We start from the raw sequence: 16,352 nt of genomic DNA, 5'->3' as shown, positions 1-16,352 counted from the left end.
TTGGATGACTGTGCACTCAAATGTTTTGGTCACAAAAGTAGAGTGCAAAGAAAACAAGGGCTACAAATGTTATACAATTATTTGAAAAACTAATTGTATATATTGCTACAAATGGGTTCCGACCCACAGTTTGGGAACCGGTGATCTAGGACGGTGGGTCGTCCAGCTCCCAGGCGCACATGCAGCCGGTCAGTTAACGAGGTCAAGGTAATTAGCCTCGAGCAGAGCGGTGGCGCAGATTTAGGTGAGCTAATCCTGACGCTCTTGTGCACACGCTCTGGGAGCGGAGAGAGAAATGAGCCCTGTACATTTAGGTTTACAGTTTCTCTGTTTGGACAGAGACTAGGTAAGAGGCTGTCTTTTACACAGTTTCAGTACACACAGCCAGCCTGCCATGCATTTCTATAGCAGTAAAGTAACTACGTGCATTTACCCAAGTACTGTATTGCCCTACAAAGCCAAAGTGCAGTAAATACGGGGGGAAAGAAAAGGGGTGATTATGGGTTTAAAAGTGTTTCAACTGGTCAGCCAAATGAGAGCAGCAAATAAGTGATATTACCCTAATTGTAAATATGTTCTTGAGGTAATTGTTTAACCCCCCAAAAAAAGGCAAATTTGACCTTTGGGATACACAAACAAGTCAGTGGGCTGTATTTTGCGTGTCTTAAGTACCAGGTCTTATTCCCTAACTTGAGTAAACTAAAGACCTGGAGGCGTGATCAATGCCATTTGGTTATTCTGAGTGGCCAAAGAGCATTGACCACGCCTCCAGGTCTTTAGTTTACTCAAGTTAGGGAATAAGACCTGGTACTTAAGACACGCAAAATACAGCCCCGTGTGTCCAAAAACATACGTACTGTACGTACGTGTATGTGTCTCTGTGTACGAACACGGAAAACACAGCAATAGTCATTTCTTGACTGTTTCGGACGTGGGGCAGCTCGCCGGAACCGGGCCGGCCCCTTTGTGCGCGTTCCTGGGGGTCTGGATGTTGCGGGGACCCCGACACGGTGCAGTTGCACAGCTCACTTCACACAGGTGTGATTTTATACTCAAGTCAATTTTTAATTCCGGGCTTTTACTTGTAAAGCCCAAACCACACCAAAGGGTCGGGTCAGGACAAAACGTTTTTAAATTAAGGTAAACCACACCAATGCAACTCATTGAGTTGCAAGGAGTTGTATTGGTGTGGCATTGTGTGTGTGTGTGTGTGTGTGTGTGTGTGTGCACGTGCGTGTGTGTTACCTCTCCAAAGCTGAGGAGAGTGGAGGCAGCAGTAGCTGAAGCTGATCTGTAGGCTGAGACACAGGCTGCAACACAGAGACACACATAATCACCATTTATCTTCACTAGCCCTTGCCCGTTGTGAAATACTTGCGTTTTCGCATTTTTTATCGCATTATTATTACTAATAAATTAATTATTCATTTATAATTTGTTAAATTATAAATCTTATGGAGACGCAGATTCTTAGAACGTAAATATCTCTGATACAAGAGCTTACAAAAAGTATGTTTTGGGTGGATTAAATGACAATCGCGGAACACGATTCTCGGTTTCCGGCCAAACTGTCTTTTAGATTTTCGAAAACAAAATTATTTTATTTAGAGACATATTGACATGAAAATGTTTGAGAACCACTGCTCTCTACATGACCAGGATTGGGGGGGTGGGACCACGGAGGTAAGACGGTGGGACATGGCACACGATTGGATGGCGTGGACTGTCCATCACCAGTACCTGGGGAAGGGCTTCCACGGCAGGGTCAGAGGGGGCGGAGATTACGCTGATTATTGGCACCACGGTGGCCAATGGCGTAGCAACAGCAGGGGTGGGCACAGCAAGGGGAGGGGAAGTGAGAGAAGGAGGCCCCGCCCCCACAGGAAGCAGAAGAGGAGAGGGGGGCGGAGAGGAAATCGCGCCCCCCGTCGCCGTGGCGATGGGAAGGGAGGGCCGCGGAGGAGGGAGGGTCGCCAAAGCAGAGGTAGAGGTGGGCGGAGTTACACTGTGCTGAAAGCAGGAGGAGGGGGGATTAGATAGGGGAGACGGAAAGGAAGGAAAAGAAGGAAGAGAAGAGGAAGAAATAAAGGAGAAGAAGAGATGGAGAGAGTGAAAGACGGAGAAGTAGGAGGAAGAGAGGAAGGAGTGATGTCAGTGATTATAGCAGTGATCCTGTGGGCCCGCAGGTGAGCTGTGAGGATATTGCAAGTGGGGGCCCACAGTTGGCAAAACAAGAAAGATTTTATCCATATTATAACATTATTAATATTTCAAAAATGAATACCAAAAACTAGGATCTTCAAGTTTGTTATCGGCTATATCCAAAATTAGTTTCTTTTTAAGTATAAAGTAATCAAATATGTGTTAATTTGTCATATCTGCCATTGTTTTATTCGTAATGTTCCAATAATGTATAACTAGCGCTCTAGGGCCACACAAATAATAATAATGATAATTTTAAAAGTAATGTGTAACGCAGGAAACTGTGGCCTGTAGAATGATGTTACCATAGATGCGGAAACCCTGGGCAAAAAAGGTGGCTGAAATGTACCCGAATAATGTGTTTTATATTAACTGTGCAATATGTGAAGATAATAAGCCTATACCCAAGGCAGAGTACGTATGAGTAATCTGTGCAAGTGGCATGGAATGCTGGTAAGCTCGGCCCTAGCGGCCAGACACCACGTCAATCGCAATTATTAAAATGTCATAATAATCGTGACGGCCACTTTCACAGTTTCAAGATTTTCAAGTGGGCCATGACCCAGAAAAGGCTGTGAACTACTAACAACTTAAGTTGTTCTGTGTGTTTATTACTAACTTGTATCAAACAAAGCCTCCTACTTCTACATGAGTACGAGGTATGAACTAGCAGCAGCAGACCTGCGTACAGGTTCTACACAACAGGAACTTGAAGTTGGCGTCACATCAGTAGACTTCCCTCGATTATTATTATTATCATTCTGATGTAACCCTGCCTGAACCAACTTCCTCTTTTGGTCAGGAACATCTTGGATTCCTGTTGGCTATAAATCCAACAAGCATTTTGTTTGTCCTCATAAAAAAGGTCACAGTTCAAAAGACGGCGTGTCACACAGCGCCATAATTCTGTCCACGCTTATCTTTAGGGTCCAATTAATGTCAGACACCCGGCTGTAGGCCTGGGCCGGTTTAGCAGCACAGGCACCTTGGCTGGTAGCATGACAGTGTGTCGCGGGTTCGAGGCCCTATCCCAATGACCTTTGCTCTCCCCCGTTTCTTACTGTACATCTATCAATAAAGGCAAAAGGGCAAAAAATATATATAAACAAAAAAAGAAACCAGTCTGTAGACAACATAGGGGGCAAATTGGACCTGAATGGAAACAAGACCGCAATCACTTTTTTCGGTGATCCCTTTGGAATTGTTTGACTGATTACATTTCTGTTTGACTGAACCCTGTACTGATTACATTTCTGTTTGACTGAACCCTGTACTGATTACATTTCTGTTTGACTGAACCCTGTACTGATTACATTTCTGTTCGACTGTACCCTGTACTGATTACATTTCTGTTCGACTGTACCCTGTACTGATTACATTTCTGTTCGACTGTACCCTGTACTGATTACATTTCTGTTTGACTGTACCCTGTACTGATTACATTTCTGTTCGACTGTACCCTGTACTGATTACATTTCTGTTTGACTGTACCCTGTACTGATTACATTTCTGTTCGACTGTACCCTATACTGATTACATTACTGTTTGACTGTACCCTGTACTGATTACATTTCTGTTTGACTGTACCCTGTACTGATTACATTTATGTTCGACTGTACCCTGTACTGATTACATTTCTGTTTGACTGTACCCTGTACTGATTACATTTCTGTTTGACTGTACCCTGTACTGATTACATTTCTGTTCGACTGTACCCTGTACTGATTACATTTCTGTTCGACTGTACCCTGTACTGATTACATTTCTGTTTGACTGTACCCTGTACTGATTACATTTCTGCCAATAAAGTATTCAATCAATCAATCGATCAATCAATGATGCGAACTGTGTGTGTCAACTATGCTGCAGTGTGTGTTGTCACTTTCAGTTGCTTTACTTACTTTACATGGATAGCTCAACAAATACAATCATTATTATTTATATTGCAGTCATTACGACCTAGGACCAGAGATGTGACACTACGCAACACAGTTGGACTATCTGATGGACCTTGACGGAGGTCTGTGCATTCATGTATAGGTGTATGATATTAGTCTGTATAGATAGTGTTGGTGTGCAATGTGTATTCATGTGATCAGGAGGGTGTGTATGTACATAATGAAAGCTGTGTATGTGTGTTCATATATTTATGTTAGGGTATGAGTAAGTGGGCTGCAGGAAATGTGGCTCATACAGAATGAATGAATGTTTTCAGAAACATCAACATTTATGACTCAGCTCAGCTGCAATGATGTGAACTGTAGCTTCTGTGTGTGTGTGTGTGTGTGTGTGTGTGTGTGTGTGTGTGTGTGTGTGTGTGTGTGTGTGAACTATGACCTACATACTTGGATAACTACTTTTCAATGGCTACAGTATTTGTATGTTTGACACTGTGTGTGTGTGTGTGTGTGTGTGTGTGTGTGTGTGTGTGTGTGTGTGTGTGTGTGCGTGCGCGTGCGTGCATGCTACCTGTGTAGTTGGGGGTCCCGATGGTGGAGCGGTGTGTGAGGGGCTCTGAACTGTACCACTGATCTGACTGGCTTGAACAACCTTAGGCCGGAGAGAGAGAGACAGAGGAAGAGAGAGAGTGAGACAGGCAGAGAGAGATAGAGAGGATAGAGAGTGGGCAAGAAACAGAAAGAGGGAGGCAGAGAGAGATAGAGACAGACAGAAAGGGAGAGATAATGTTTTAGTATGCTATGCAGGCTTCCACATGTTTTCTATTGGTCACCATGTGAGATTAGCCAATCAGAGTCAGTGGTGTCTTGGCTCTTTGCTCCATTCCTGCTCCGCTCTCGGTTGGAAATATTTTATCTCATTAACTTCTACATTTATCCAATCACATCACGTTAAGTCCCTGATTAGTTCATAACGCTGGGTCTCTCTCACACACACACACACACACACACACACACACACACACACACACACACACACACACACACACACACACACACACACACACACACACACACACACACACACACACACACACACACACACACACACACACACACACACACACACACACACACACCACAGTTGGCAGGGCCCTATCCCCATTTCAGGAGAAAACAGATTGGTTATCTTGCCGCCACTGGTAACCACTTCAAAGATGTTGAGGACTATTAAGGAATTAGTAGTACTACGTAGTATTGACTAAAACAGACAGGAGGTATTTGAACTAAAACTGGAATGGAATGATAGCCTGTGTTCCAGCCTGCTTCCTATCTCCAAGGTAGGCGGGACATGTAAACAGATGAAATCGACCAGTGGCTTCTAATTGGTCTGTAGTGCGGGTTGGGGAAAAAAAAACACCCGTTTTGCGTCGTATCAATGTGCACTGTGCACCAATGCCGTTGCCCTGCAACGCACATATCATTCAGTAATTTGTATATTTTTTCCGTAGGTTTTTACTCTCGAGTCTCGAGTGAGAAAAGCATGGACAACGTGGCTACGTAACAGGTGAAGTTATGAAATACTGCTGCCCAGACTGAGAAGCGACAAAGTGAGTGACAAAACAAATTCACGGAACGCAGCGATTCAGGCTGGAACCCAGGATAACGGAGGAGATATGAGAGGGAGGGAGGGGAAAGGGAGATGGGGGCTATAGGAGATGAGAGGAAGGGAAAGGGAGAGAGGGGCTGTAGGAGATGACAGTGGATGAGAGAGAGCTCTTTCAAATGTTTAGACAATATGCAGGCATGTGTGTGCAGGTTGAACCCTCTTTCATTACAGGACATTCTTCACTCTGCAGTCTGCATGATCACCGTCAGATTTTAGTTTGTGCCCTTAAATTACTCTCACCACGCTGCTAATGCATTTACCATGATGTGCTCACAGAAAAACAGCTAGTTTGTCTCTATAAAAATACTGACCTCTGTGGAGACAGGAGTAGGTCTGCCTAGTATGCAAGATTAACGTACAGATAACAATATCACCGTCAACACTGGCAAAGAGCATTTCCATACTTAAAATACAGTACTTGCTAGTTGCTACCTTGCGTTCGACTGAGAGGAGCACACCTCACTCTTGCCCGATTACGACTAAGAAAATTCTCAACATGAATTTAAGAAAGCAAACAAAACAAAACAGAGTTTTGCTCTAAAAATATGTCCTAAGTGGTTAGAGTGATCAATTTAGGAAATTAACTATTAGAATCTTCTCATGTCGATTAGATCACACACACACACACACACACACACACACACACACACACACACACACAATGCATAATGCACATAAATATATTTTTTTACTATACAAGGGTAATGATCGCTGCAGCCCTAATATCACTATGCTTATGTCATTGATGGTTATACTGTGTGATTATTGGACTAGCTTGAAGCCAAGTGTCGCCCTGGCAAAGAGGACAGCAGGATAGCACGTCAGTCTCACCTGTTGGGCTGTGGGGTTTGACAGGGAGACGGACGTAACGGTACCGGGTTGGGGAGGTGTAGCCTGGACCTGCCGTTCACACAGACGAGGACAGAGAAGAGGACAGAGACAATTAGAACCTGTAAGACACTGCCATCAAGGAACTCCAGCACTGGAATCTCTCTCTCTCTCTCGCACACACGCACACACACACACACACACACACACACACACACACACACACACACACACACACAGTACAACTGTACAGTAGAGCGTTAGGATTAGTGAATGGGATGAGCACAGCATGCAGGTGATTGTTTAAGACAACAAAACACAGTGGGTTGTGGTTTTTCTGATGAAACAAAATGATAAAAACCCAAGCTTCAAAACTAAATAAAATAAACAAATTAAGTATTTTTACATTAAAAAGCAGTGCCTTGTCACTTGTTGATTTGATTCATTATGGTTGAGAAAAAAATTAATTCATCCATGTGCTGCAAAAACATTTCGTTTTAGTTTTTCACCAATGTGTAAGTTAATCACTCAACAAAACCAAGCTCAGCTAAAATGCTTACTGTTACTTTAGATGTTTTTTACATGATGTGGCAAAAGCTGAACTAAAATCAACCCAACTACGCTGCCTGGCAAACTCAATTTTAAACTGCGCTAAACTAAGTTGTTCTAAATGCCTTTACACAACACAAAGTACACCTAAGTAAATCCCATTAAACCACACTGACACTCCGTTATTTCTGGCGAGCTAATTGTACATTAGGGTTAGCATCTATAGAAGAAGTGAATACTTGTCCCTGTTCACACTACGACTTAACACAGTACACCGAGTAGAGAAAAGCATGCAATAGATACACTAAACGCGTTCAAAAAATGCTCAACTCCACGACTTGCTGACTGACACAGAAAACAGTCACATACACACACGCACGCCACAGGGGAAAAAAATATTTTAAAAATAAAATATAATAAAATAATGAATAATTTATTTAAAAAGCAAGGACATAAAATATACAGTTTGAAGAAAGGCTAATAGGAAGGAGAAGATTAGGGAACAAAGAGGGACAACAGGAGGATGACGTCAGCATTATAAACGTTTAATAAACTAAGACCTTTGAAGCATGTGTGTCAGAACCTTGACTTCCTGTCTGGACAGGAAGGGGCAAAAAAAAGAAAGGAAATGAAAAACAAATTCAAACAAGAAGCTAAACGGAAGAATCAGAAGTTCAAACCAAAGGAAATTTTAATTTAAAAAAATACATTAAACAACTATTTTAAGCCTCTTCAATCCGACCACCTCCAGCGTTGAAGCAGCACTAACCTCAGCAACGGTTAAGACAAAAATAATTAAAACAAATTCACAAATATTAAAACCAGACACTACCTGTGTGGTTACATAGCTGATGTCTGAACCCCTGGTTTTGTTTTGTTGTATGTTTCTGCGTGTTTGTTTATTACAAATCAAAGTCGCACGGCCTGGTATTAATCGACAAAATATATGATTTAAAGGATTCTAAAAACAATTATTCACAAACCTTTCATTTCAATTGCAGTATGTATATCTTTCTAGGTAGTTTTTGGTAAACTTTACTGGATGCCAAGTGTGGACTTTGATTTGTATGATAAAGATTTCAGGTATACCACCTGTACTATATACCTGCACAAACACACACTTCTCATATACAGATGTATATGAACATACACACAAAAGATTACTTACTGGTGCGTACAAACAAAACAAAATGAAATACAAAACAGAACGGGGGGCGGGGGAGGGATTCAGATAGTTAATTTAAACAAAGCTTTAATACCAGAGGGAGACTCAAAAACAACCTTAATGAAGTCTAAAAAATCATTTCATCATCAGCTTCAGTGACCATGATTTCATCATCAGCTTCAGTGACCATGAATTGTCGAACTCAAGTCTCATAAGACTTGACTTTTTATTTTTATTTTCAAATGTTTGCCTATCATGACAGGCCCAGAATAGGGACGCCCAGGTGACAAAAATATGCTACTGTAGATGGACAGAAGACAAGCTGTCAGGGTGAGTCTCTCTCTGGAGCGGAGAGGTCGGCTTGAGAGGCTTAAAATCACAACCACGGCAAATAAATGGCTCACTGAACCACAGGGTTTGATATTATCCAATAACACAGAGCAGTAGCTGGTCTATAGGGAGGTATGATGCAAGCGACAACAGGAGAGGGAGAGCAGGGGAGACTTGGTCACTTCACCGTTTGAAATTAATTCAGTTACTCTTCTGCTATGGACTGACAGTCAGAATCATACACGGTTTGCCTGTCTGCTCTGTTGGTTAGTCTCAACATGCGACACAAACTTGCGATGAGAGTATAAATTGAGTTTAGCTGAGACCAGAATGATCTCAGTGTGAAAATGGAATGGATCTGGAATTTTATCTGAAAATATAGATTATGAAAATGGGATTAACTACTTAAAAGGGAAAAACGACTTAAAGGTCCTGATTATACTCCATTCTACTCTGTAATATATGATTATTACCACTACTATTAATCTCCCCTATTCTATCCATTATATTCTACATGTATTCTTATTCAAATTAAGAGCACATATTCAATTGCTATAGCTGAAGTGATTTCAGACAGTGAAGTGACAATGTGTTGGTTGGTGTTGGTGCTGACCAGCAGAGGCTCATGGTATGTTATGTCGGACTGGGCGGGTACCAGGCTTCCCTGACCCGGCGGCCAGGTGCTGTCGGACTGGGCGGGTACCAGGCTTCCCTGACCCGGCGACCAGGTGCTGTCGGACTGGGCGGGTACCAGGCTTCCCTGACCCGGCGGCCAGGTGCTGTCGGACTGGGCGGGTACCAGGCTGCCCTGACCCGGCGGCCAGGTGCTGTCGGACTGGGTGGGTACCAGGCTTCCCTGACCCGGCTGCCAGGGGCTCTGGGTCAGCAACGACGCTCCTCCGGGAGGGCGCTCGGAGGACGGGGTGACGAGCAGGAAGCTGGGCTGGGACGGAGGGTGTCCGTGGAGGTCACCAGGGTGTGGGCCTCCTGAGGAGGACTCGTAGCCCAGAGGAGCAGAGGAGGAGTGGGAGGAGGGCAGGGGGATGCACTGGGCGGCCGACGAGTCGTGAGGAGGTTGGAAGTGGAGGAGAGCGGCCGGAGGCGACTGGAAGTCACTGGCGTCGGAGGACGAGGCCAAGGAGTCGCCAGGGAGTTCGGGGCTCCTGGCCTGGCCTCCTGCTGTGATGTGGTGAAGGAGGAGGCTTCCGGGAGGCAGAGGGTGCTCTGGGCTGATGTAGGAGTACAGTTCCTCTGTCACCGCAGGCAGACGGCCGTAAGAACCAGAACCGGACCCAGAGCTCTCCTCCAGGGGGAGGTCGACGGAACTCCTCCTGACCCTGTACGCAGGATGTACCAATCTAGAGGCCAGGAGGCCTGGGTCGACCGCAGCGGCAGCCGCTGCCGCCGCGAGGTGGTACTCGAACATACTCTCTGCAGAGGGTGGAGTGGTGTCGCCTAGCATCGGAGGGGCAGAGAGAGGGAAGGGGGAAGGGGAAGAAGGGTAGCATCCATCTGAGGACGACGCAGAAGCACCGGCGGAGTCACCGATGTTAGTGAGCGGAGGGGGGAGGGCTGTGTGCCTCTGCATCATGTGTGGATGGAAGAACCCGGCCTGGGGAGGAGGAGGGCCCTCGTACCCCCTGCTGACGGCGACCGCATGCCTCTGCGGGTGGTGGAGGCTCAGCTGGCTCAGCTGGTGCGCCATTTGATAATCGGCGAACGCCATGGCCTCATAGTGGTCCAAAAAGGCCGCCTGGTTATAGCTCCGCCTCAGTGCAGACTCCACCTCCTGCTGCTCCGCCCTCATGTCCTTGTAGCCGTACAGGCAGGGCTCCGTCTGCCCGGCGCCCAGCCGCTGGGCTATCCCAGAGTTAAGCAGGTAGAGGGTGGCCGGGGAAGGATCCCCGGCCTCCAGGCCGGAGAAAGGGTGCAGGCTGCTGGCGTAGCGCGTGTACGTCGGCTGAAAGTGTCGAGTGTGGGCCTCCAGGATGGAGGTGCTCTTACGCCGCTGGCCGGTGTAGTTTTGAGGAGGACAGGATGGAGGAGGGGAGAAGGAGATGGGGCGCTCGGGTATGGAGGGAAAGAAGAACGCGGGGGGCTCGGGGAGGGATGAGAATGGATGGTTTCCACCTCCACCTCCTCCTGATGAAGTCAAACCTCCACTGTACGGGTAGGACTGACCCTGCTGTGAACAATGCATACATAAGAATGTGAGACGTTAAGGAGAGAGAGAGAGAGAGAGAGAGAGAGAGAGAGAGAGCCAGAAAGAATAGAGAGAGAAAGATGCAGAGCAAAGAGCAAAATAGAGGAAAAGAACTGTTTGAAAAATGCTGTCTTCAGTCGAGAAGACATTAAACACACAATGTGTCTCAGATGAGCAAACATCGGCATGGTGAGGGGATAGACTGAAAGACAGAGTACCGTGAGAGAGACGGACGGATGAACAGAAAACAAACAGATGAAAGACAAAAAGAAACAGACAGACTGAAACAGACATGGAACAAAGTGATATGAGAGACACTACACCCGCCCCCCCCCCCCCACACACACACACACCCACACACACAGAAACAGACGGACAGTCTCAGGACAGTGCGGTATTGAATACAGAGCAGAGGCTTGACATTTGCTCTGACTGAGGTCACCAAACCGTCAGCCCGTGCTTGGTCAGGCTCTAGTAGACAAACAACCATCCTCATTTTCAAACAAAACAAAACAGAACTATGAGACGAACTATGTCACATCCGAGTTTATCTAGTTAATACCAAACTATGTTGTTTAAAAGAACAGAACACAGATCTGTTAACAACAAGCTCATGATGAAAGAATCAATCTGACATGACGGTGTCTTGTGACAGGGAGTCATGATGTTTGGACAAGCTAATAGAAAAGGAATTTTAACTAATTTAGACTAGAAAATGAATTAGAACTAATTTAGACTAATTGTGAGGGTAAGCTAATGACACTTGTAGTGTTTCACAATATTCTGTCAGTGTCTGTCAGAGCAAAGCCAACACACAGTCTGTATTTAATGAGAACAAAGGGGTGGTCAGATATACAGACGGGCCCAGGGAGAGAGAGATAAATGGATGAGAAGACAGAGTCCCCAGTGTCAATACAACTCCAAGAGTGTACACACTCCGAATTAAACTAGAACAGATGAATTTACCGTGTAGGCAGGGAAAGTAACAGAGACCTACACAGGTGACTGGAACAGAACAAACTAGATTTGTTGAACCAATTATGTAGCAATAGCTAGCTTAAGCTGCGGCCATCATTGCCCTGCTAACATCAATTGCGTGCTGTTCAGAACCAAAGAAAGAACGTTTGATGGAGCTACTCCCTCCTAATTTAATATTGTGAAAGACAGCTGAATTCTGCAAATTTGATCACAATCTCGATTACATTTCCAGGTATTGAGATTGGCAGAGAATTCTCTCAACGCTCGGCTTGTTTACCCGGTATCCTTGTTTCTTTGTAGGACTTAATTGTTGTTCTTTGCACTATACTTACTTGGCAGTTTAGCCTGTAATTTGTTGACTGGGGTCAATGCCATTTAGTCTGATCTTGCACTTTATAAGTTGCTCTGCATAAGCTAAAACGCCCAAAACTATAAATTGTAATGTTGCACAGAGCACAATGCCCACATAACACGGGCTATAAAGCAACTAATTGATAAACTAATTTAATGTTCTCATTCCAAGAGGCTGTTGACAGTTTCCATGGTGCCGCATTGTTTTCCAAAGCTGCATGCTGCTAATTCTGCACATCAGCACAGGGAATATAAATCGGACTCTTCATTCTTATCTTAGATACAATTACACTGAGCCACCAAAACAAGACATGGTATACGTGATACATGGTGCGACACTATTCTACAACACGACCTTGATAAAGACACATTTTAAAGACCGATTTAACAATTTTACTTTTAGGGCGATAGAGCAACCTCAAAATGATCTGCTTCATAGGCTGTGAATTATGTCGCTATCATGGACATTTTAATTTAGTTTGTTTAATCAATCTTTTCTCGACTGACTATTTTCAAACTTGTCGAATCAATCAACGCTTTCTAATACATGTTCAAGTGTAACAAACAAAAGTGGGCTGTTACTGTTGCTGCCCCATGCAAGGGATTGTGGTTGTTGTAGATTACTGTCTACTTCAGTAAACTTCAACTTAGCTTATTTAACTAGAAAACTAACGCTAATGAAACAATGAACATTAATCTCTTGTTTCCGGTTATTAACAACTGAAACTGAACAAACCAACCCCCAAAACTCAATCAGCACTATAGTTCTCGTGATACTCTCCCTCTTGTCTCTCTCCCCCCGATTCTGTCCTGGCTAAAGCCCGATTTACGCTCTGTCACACGACACGACAGAGCATAAATTAGGCTTAAGGCGAACGTACGGAAGAGGAGTAGAGCGCGGGCAGGCTGGCCCTCCTCTGCCGGGCTCTGGGATGGGGGGACGATGAAGAGGAGGAGTGGAGAGGGAGGACCGTCTCCAGAGCCTTGGAGAGACGCCCCGCAAACGTCTCCCTCTCCAGTGCCAGGGGAGAGGGGCAGTGGGAGGAGGGGGCGTGGCCAAGGTCTGGCGGAGGGGTGGAGGGCTGAGGGACCAGGAACGCAGGAGCAAAGGACGAGGAAGAGGGAACGCAAACGGACATGCTACGGTTTCTACGGCGATGGGAGACAGGCTGCGGAGATGGGCCAAGATGGAAAACAAACACACCCACACTTAATGAACAATGAAACAGAAAATGAGAATGAATACACAAAGCTAAGAAAAAAACAGCACAATAAACACAACTGACAGAAAATGAGACAGATGTACACACATACAAATAAAACATCACAATGAAAACAACAGACAGAAAATAGCCATGTACACAACATAAGACAATACACACAGGGCTCTGTATGTAGAAAAGTAGAAGGGAGATAATTTGCTCATTACTACAATGGTGCCGAGTTGAGCCGACATTCCAGTGCTTATTGTGCCATCTGCATCATCAGTGACCGCTCCCCCTCCGTTCTCTCTTCTCACAACATTTCTACAGAGGAATGATGTTTATGTGTGCCCTTTATTCTACCATTTCCTCCATTGTGTTGTGGAAATATAAAATGATGGCAATACGACCAGGAACAGTGTTTTGCGTACTTTGCTACATACAGTAGGAATTACTGGATACTGAGAGGAAAAGAAGCAGTGAAGAAACACCAACTCAAATTCCTTGAGTGCTGAGGTCAAGTGGAGACTTGAGAGGCCAACCTAAAATGTCTGAGATTCATGAAACCTGTATTTTACATCACAGGAGTATAGACTGTGTTTTGGTTATGACAATCAAATTAGGTTGGCGAACTGAAAAGAGATGGGCATTATTTATAAATGCATTAAAACTAAAAGTGCATTTAGAACTCCTTGCGAACATGTATACAGATGTCCCTCCCAAAACCTTATGAGGACTTCAAAGAAGGAAACAGGGAGCACGTTTTGCAGCGTGACTGTATACAACACATTGAATTCCACTTCCAATCCCACAGGATCTCCGCATTTTGAAGTGCGATCAGTAAAGACGGGTACAGGCTTTAGTTTAGACATACACGGGAGCAGCGTGTTCGACCGGTCCGTTTCCGCATGTCGAACCTTGCTCAAAGGCAAGGTTCTGCGTTCAACCCCAGGCAGCGGGCACCACCAACTCAGTATGAGTAGCAGGGCTTGGCTTGAGTAACTAAGATGTGCGGTAAATCCTGGGAGGTGTAGGTAGGTGTGGCGCTTCCCCTCAGCAATCCATCTCTCAGGGGTCTAGCTCACAATTATTATAAACATAATCTTAAAAGGTAGGTTAAGTGATATTTTTTGTTAAAAGGTTAAATCACTATATTCTGATGTTTAATCTGTATCCTGACTGAGTTCTCTACCCTGCTTGGCTAAAATGCAACCTGGAAACTGAAAATTCATTTTCTGTTAAAAAAAAAGCTGGTGAGACATGGAGACTTCTGTTACAGAACAAACACTCTATAGCAGGGGTTTTCAACTGATTATGAACCAGGGACCACCACGCTGACTAATAATCAACCTGGGGACCACTGTTGAGTTGAGTGAGGGGATATTAAAATCAATATCAAATTTGTTAATTTGAGGTGAATTAAATCAAGCCCATAACAGTCAGTAATTTAATATATGCTAGTCGTCCGGAGCTATTCCTTTGCATGGTTGCCCTTACTCTGTTCTCTTAACCTGCATGATTATATGGGCACAATAATAGACTCAACCAGTCAATCCGGTTCACTTTCCCTTGAAATTCAAACTCCCTTTCTGTGGAAGTTCTTGAAATCCGACTTCCCAGTAACTGACGTCGTCATACATCACCAGGTCACTTAATGAACTAGTTCGTTTTCCAACTAGTGGTCGATAAAGAACATACTAAATGCATGGCCAGGGACCACATGCAATACATTCACGGACCACCAGTGGTCCGCGAACCACCAGTTGAAAACCTCTGCTCTATAGAGCGTCGCAGTCCCTCCCCCTTTCAGAACGGCGAGTGGCCCAGGAATTGAAAAGCAATGCATTTTTCCCATAGCCGTTTCTGAAAGTATTTATTTAAAGACTGTTACGCTGCGGACAAAGCCAACTCGGATCATGACAAATCATGACAATGAACACAATATTTTGGGCCGATCAAATCATTAGAAAGAAGAAAATAAAGGCAGGAGACAAGACTATTTGTTTTGTTTTTCTTCTTATATTCGGCCCAAAATATTGTGTTCATTGTCATGATTTGTCACGATCCGAGTTGGCTTTGTCCGCGGCATAACCGTCTTTAAATAAATACTTTCAGAAACGGCTATGGGAAAAATGCATTGCTTTTCATTTCCTGGGCCACTCGCCGTTCTGAAAGGGGGAGGGACTGCGACGCTCTATAGCAATGAGTACTATCACAAAATAGAGATTTTTAACACTTATTTTAACCAAAGAAAATCACTTACCCTATCTTTAACAGTTCTACTGCGTAACCCACGTTCCCCACTATTTAATCCATGTGTCGGTGCTGCGTAATACGCTAAACCTGCTATTTGTTTAATGTGTTTAATTCGACGTTTTTTTATAATTAAAAAGAAAGAGCGGAATTGTCGCGGATCTGGTGACGAGGCCGTCGCGTTATGATGACGAAACCGGAAATCAAGCTGAAACATATATGACTAATGGTAAAATACATAATGTAAAATACACACAACAGAAAACAATGTGCACAACAACAAAGTAAACGCAACAAGATAGAAAATAACAATGTACAACACACAATAAACAATGCATATAAACAAACTTACAATAAAGAGTAGTAGAACAGAAGAAAAGAAAGAGAGGGAACAGGATACAGTTCTACCAAGCCTTTATCTAACAGCATGTCTGTCAGATGTCTGTCTGTCTGAATTACTAACGTATCTGACTGAATGACCATCCGTCCGTCTGTCTGTCTGTCCCTCCGTCCGGCGGTCTGTCTCATTGACTGTAATCTTTGTGTCTGTCGCTCTGTCTGTCTGTTCAACAGGTGATTCATTGGTTGTAACTGACAGAATACGTTTAGGTTCCTCTTCGGATTGTCCCGATCCGATCACTTTCATTTTCAACGTGATCGGGACATCCATAATATCAATATCATGATATTAGCCTGGATATCGTCTATGATTTTGGATATTGTG

General features: G+C 44.3%; 1 protein-coding gene across 2 annotated transcripts in view; it reads right to left on the bottom strand.

The window, feature by feature from the left end:
- Nucleotides 1-16,352, bottom strand: part of wnk1b (WNK lysine deficient protein kinase 1b) — a 101,556-nt gene that overhangs the window by 28,732 nt on the left and 56,472 nt on the right. Inside the window, exons 12-15 of one of the 2 annotated variants that reach the window (XM_080757731.1) lie at nt 6,601-6,669; nt 4,672-4,752; nt 1,741-2,010; nt 1,246-1,310 (exon numbers count right to left, since the gene is read on the bottom strand). In XM_080757731.1, coding sequence (XP_080613857.1) covers nt 1,246-1,310; nt 1,741-2,010; nt 4,672-4,752; nt 6,601-6,669 — 485 coding nt within the window. The remainder of the gene's footprint in view (nt 1-1,245; nt 1,311-1,740; nt 2,011-4,671; nt 4,753-6,600; nt 6,670-16,352) is intronic. The other variant, XM_080757732.1, reaches the window with a different exon arrangement.

This window comes from Protomyctophum bolini (genome assembly GCF_963924005.1).
Source record: "Protomyctophum bolini genome assembly, chromosome: 23".
Classification (NCBI taxonomy): Eukaryota; Metazoa; Chordata; class Actinopteri; order Myctophiformes; family Myctophidae; genus Protomyctophum; species Protomyctophum bolini.
Note: the sequence above shows the minus strand (reverse complement) of the source record. Positions and strands in the feature narration are given on the sequence as shown.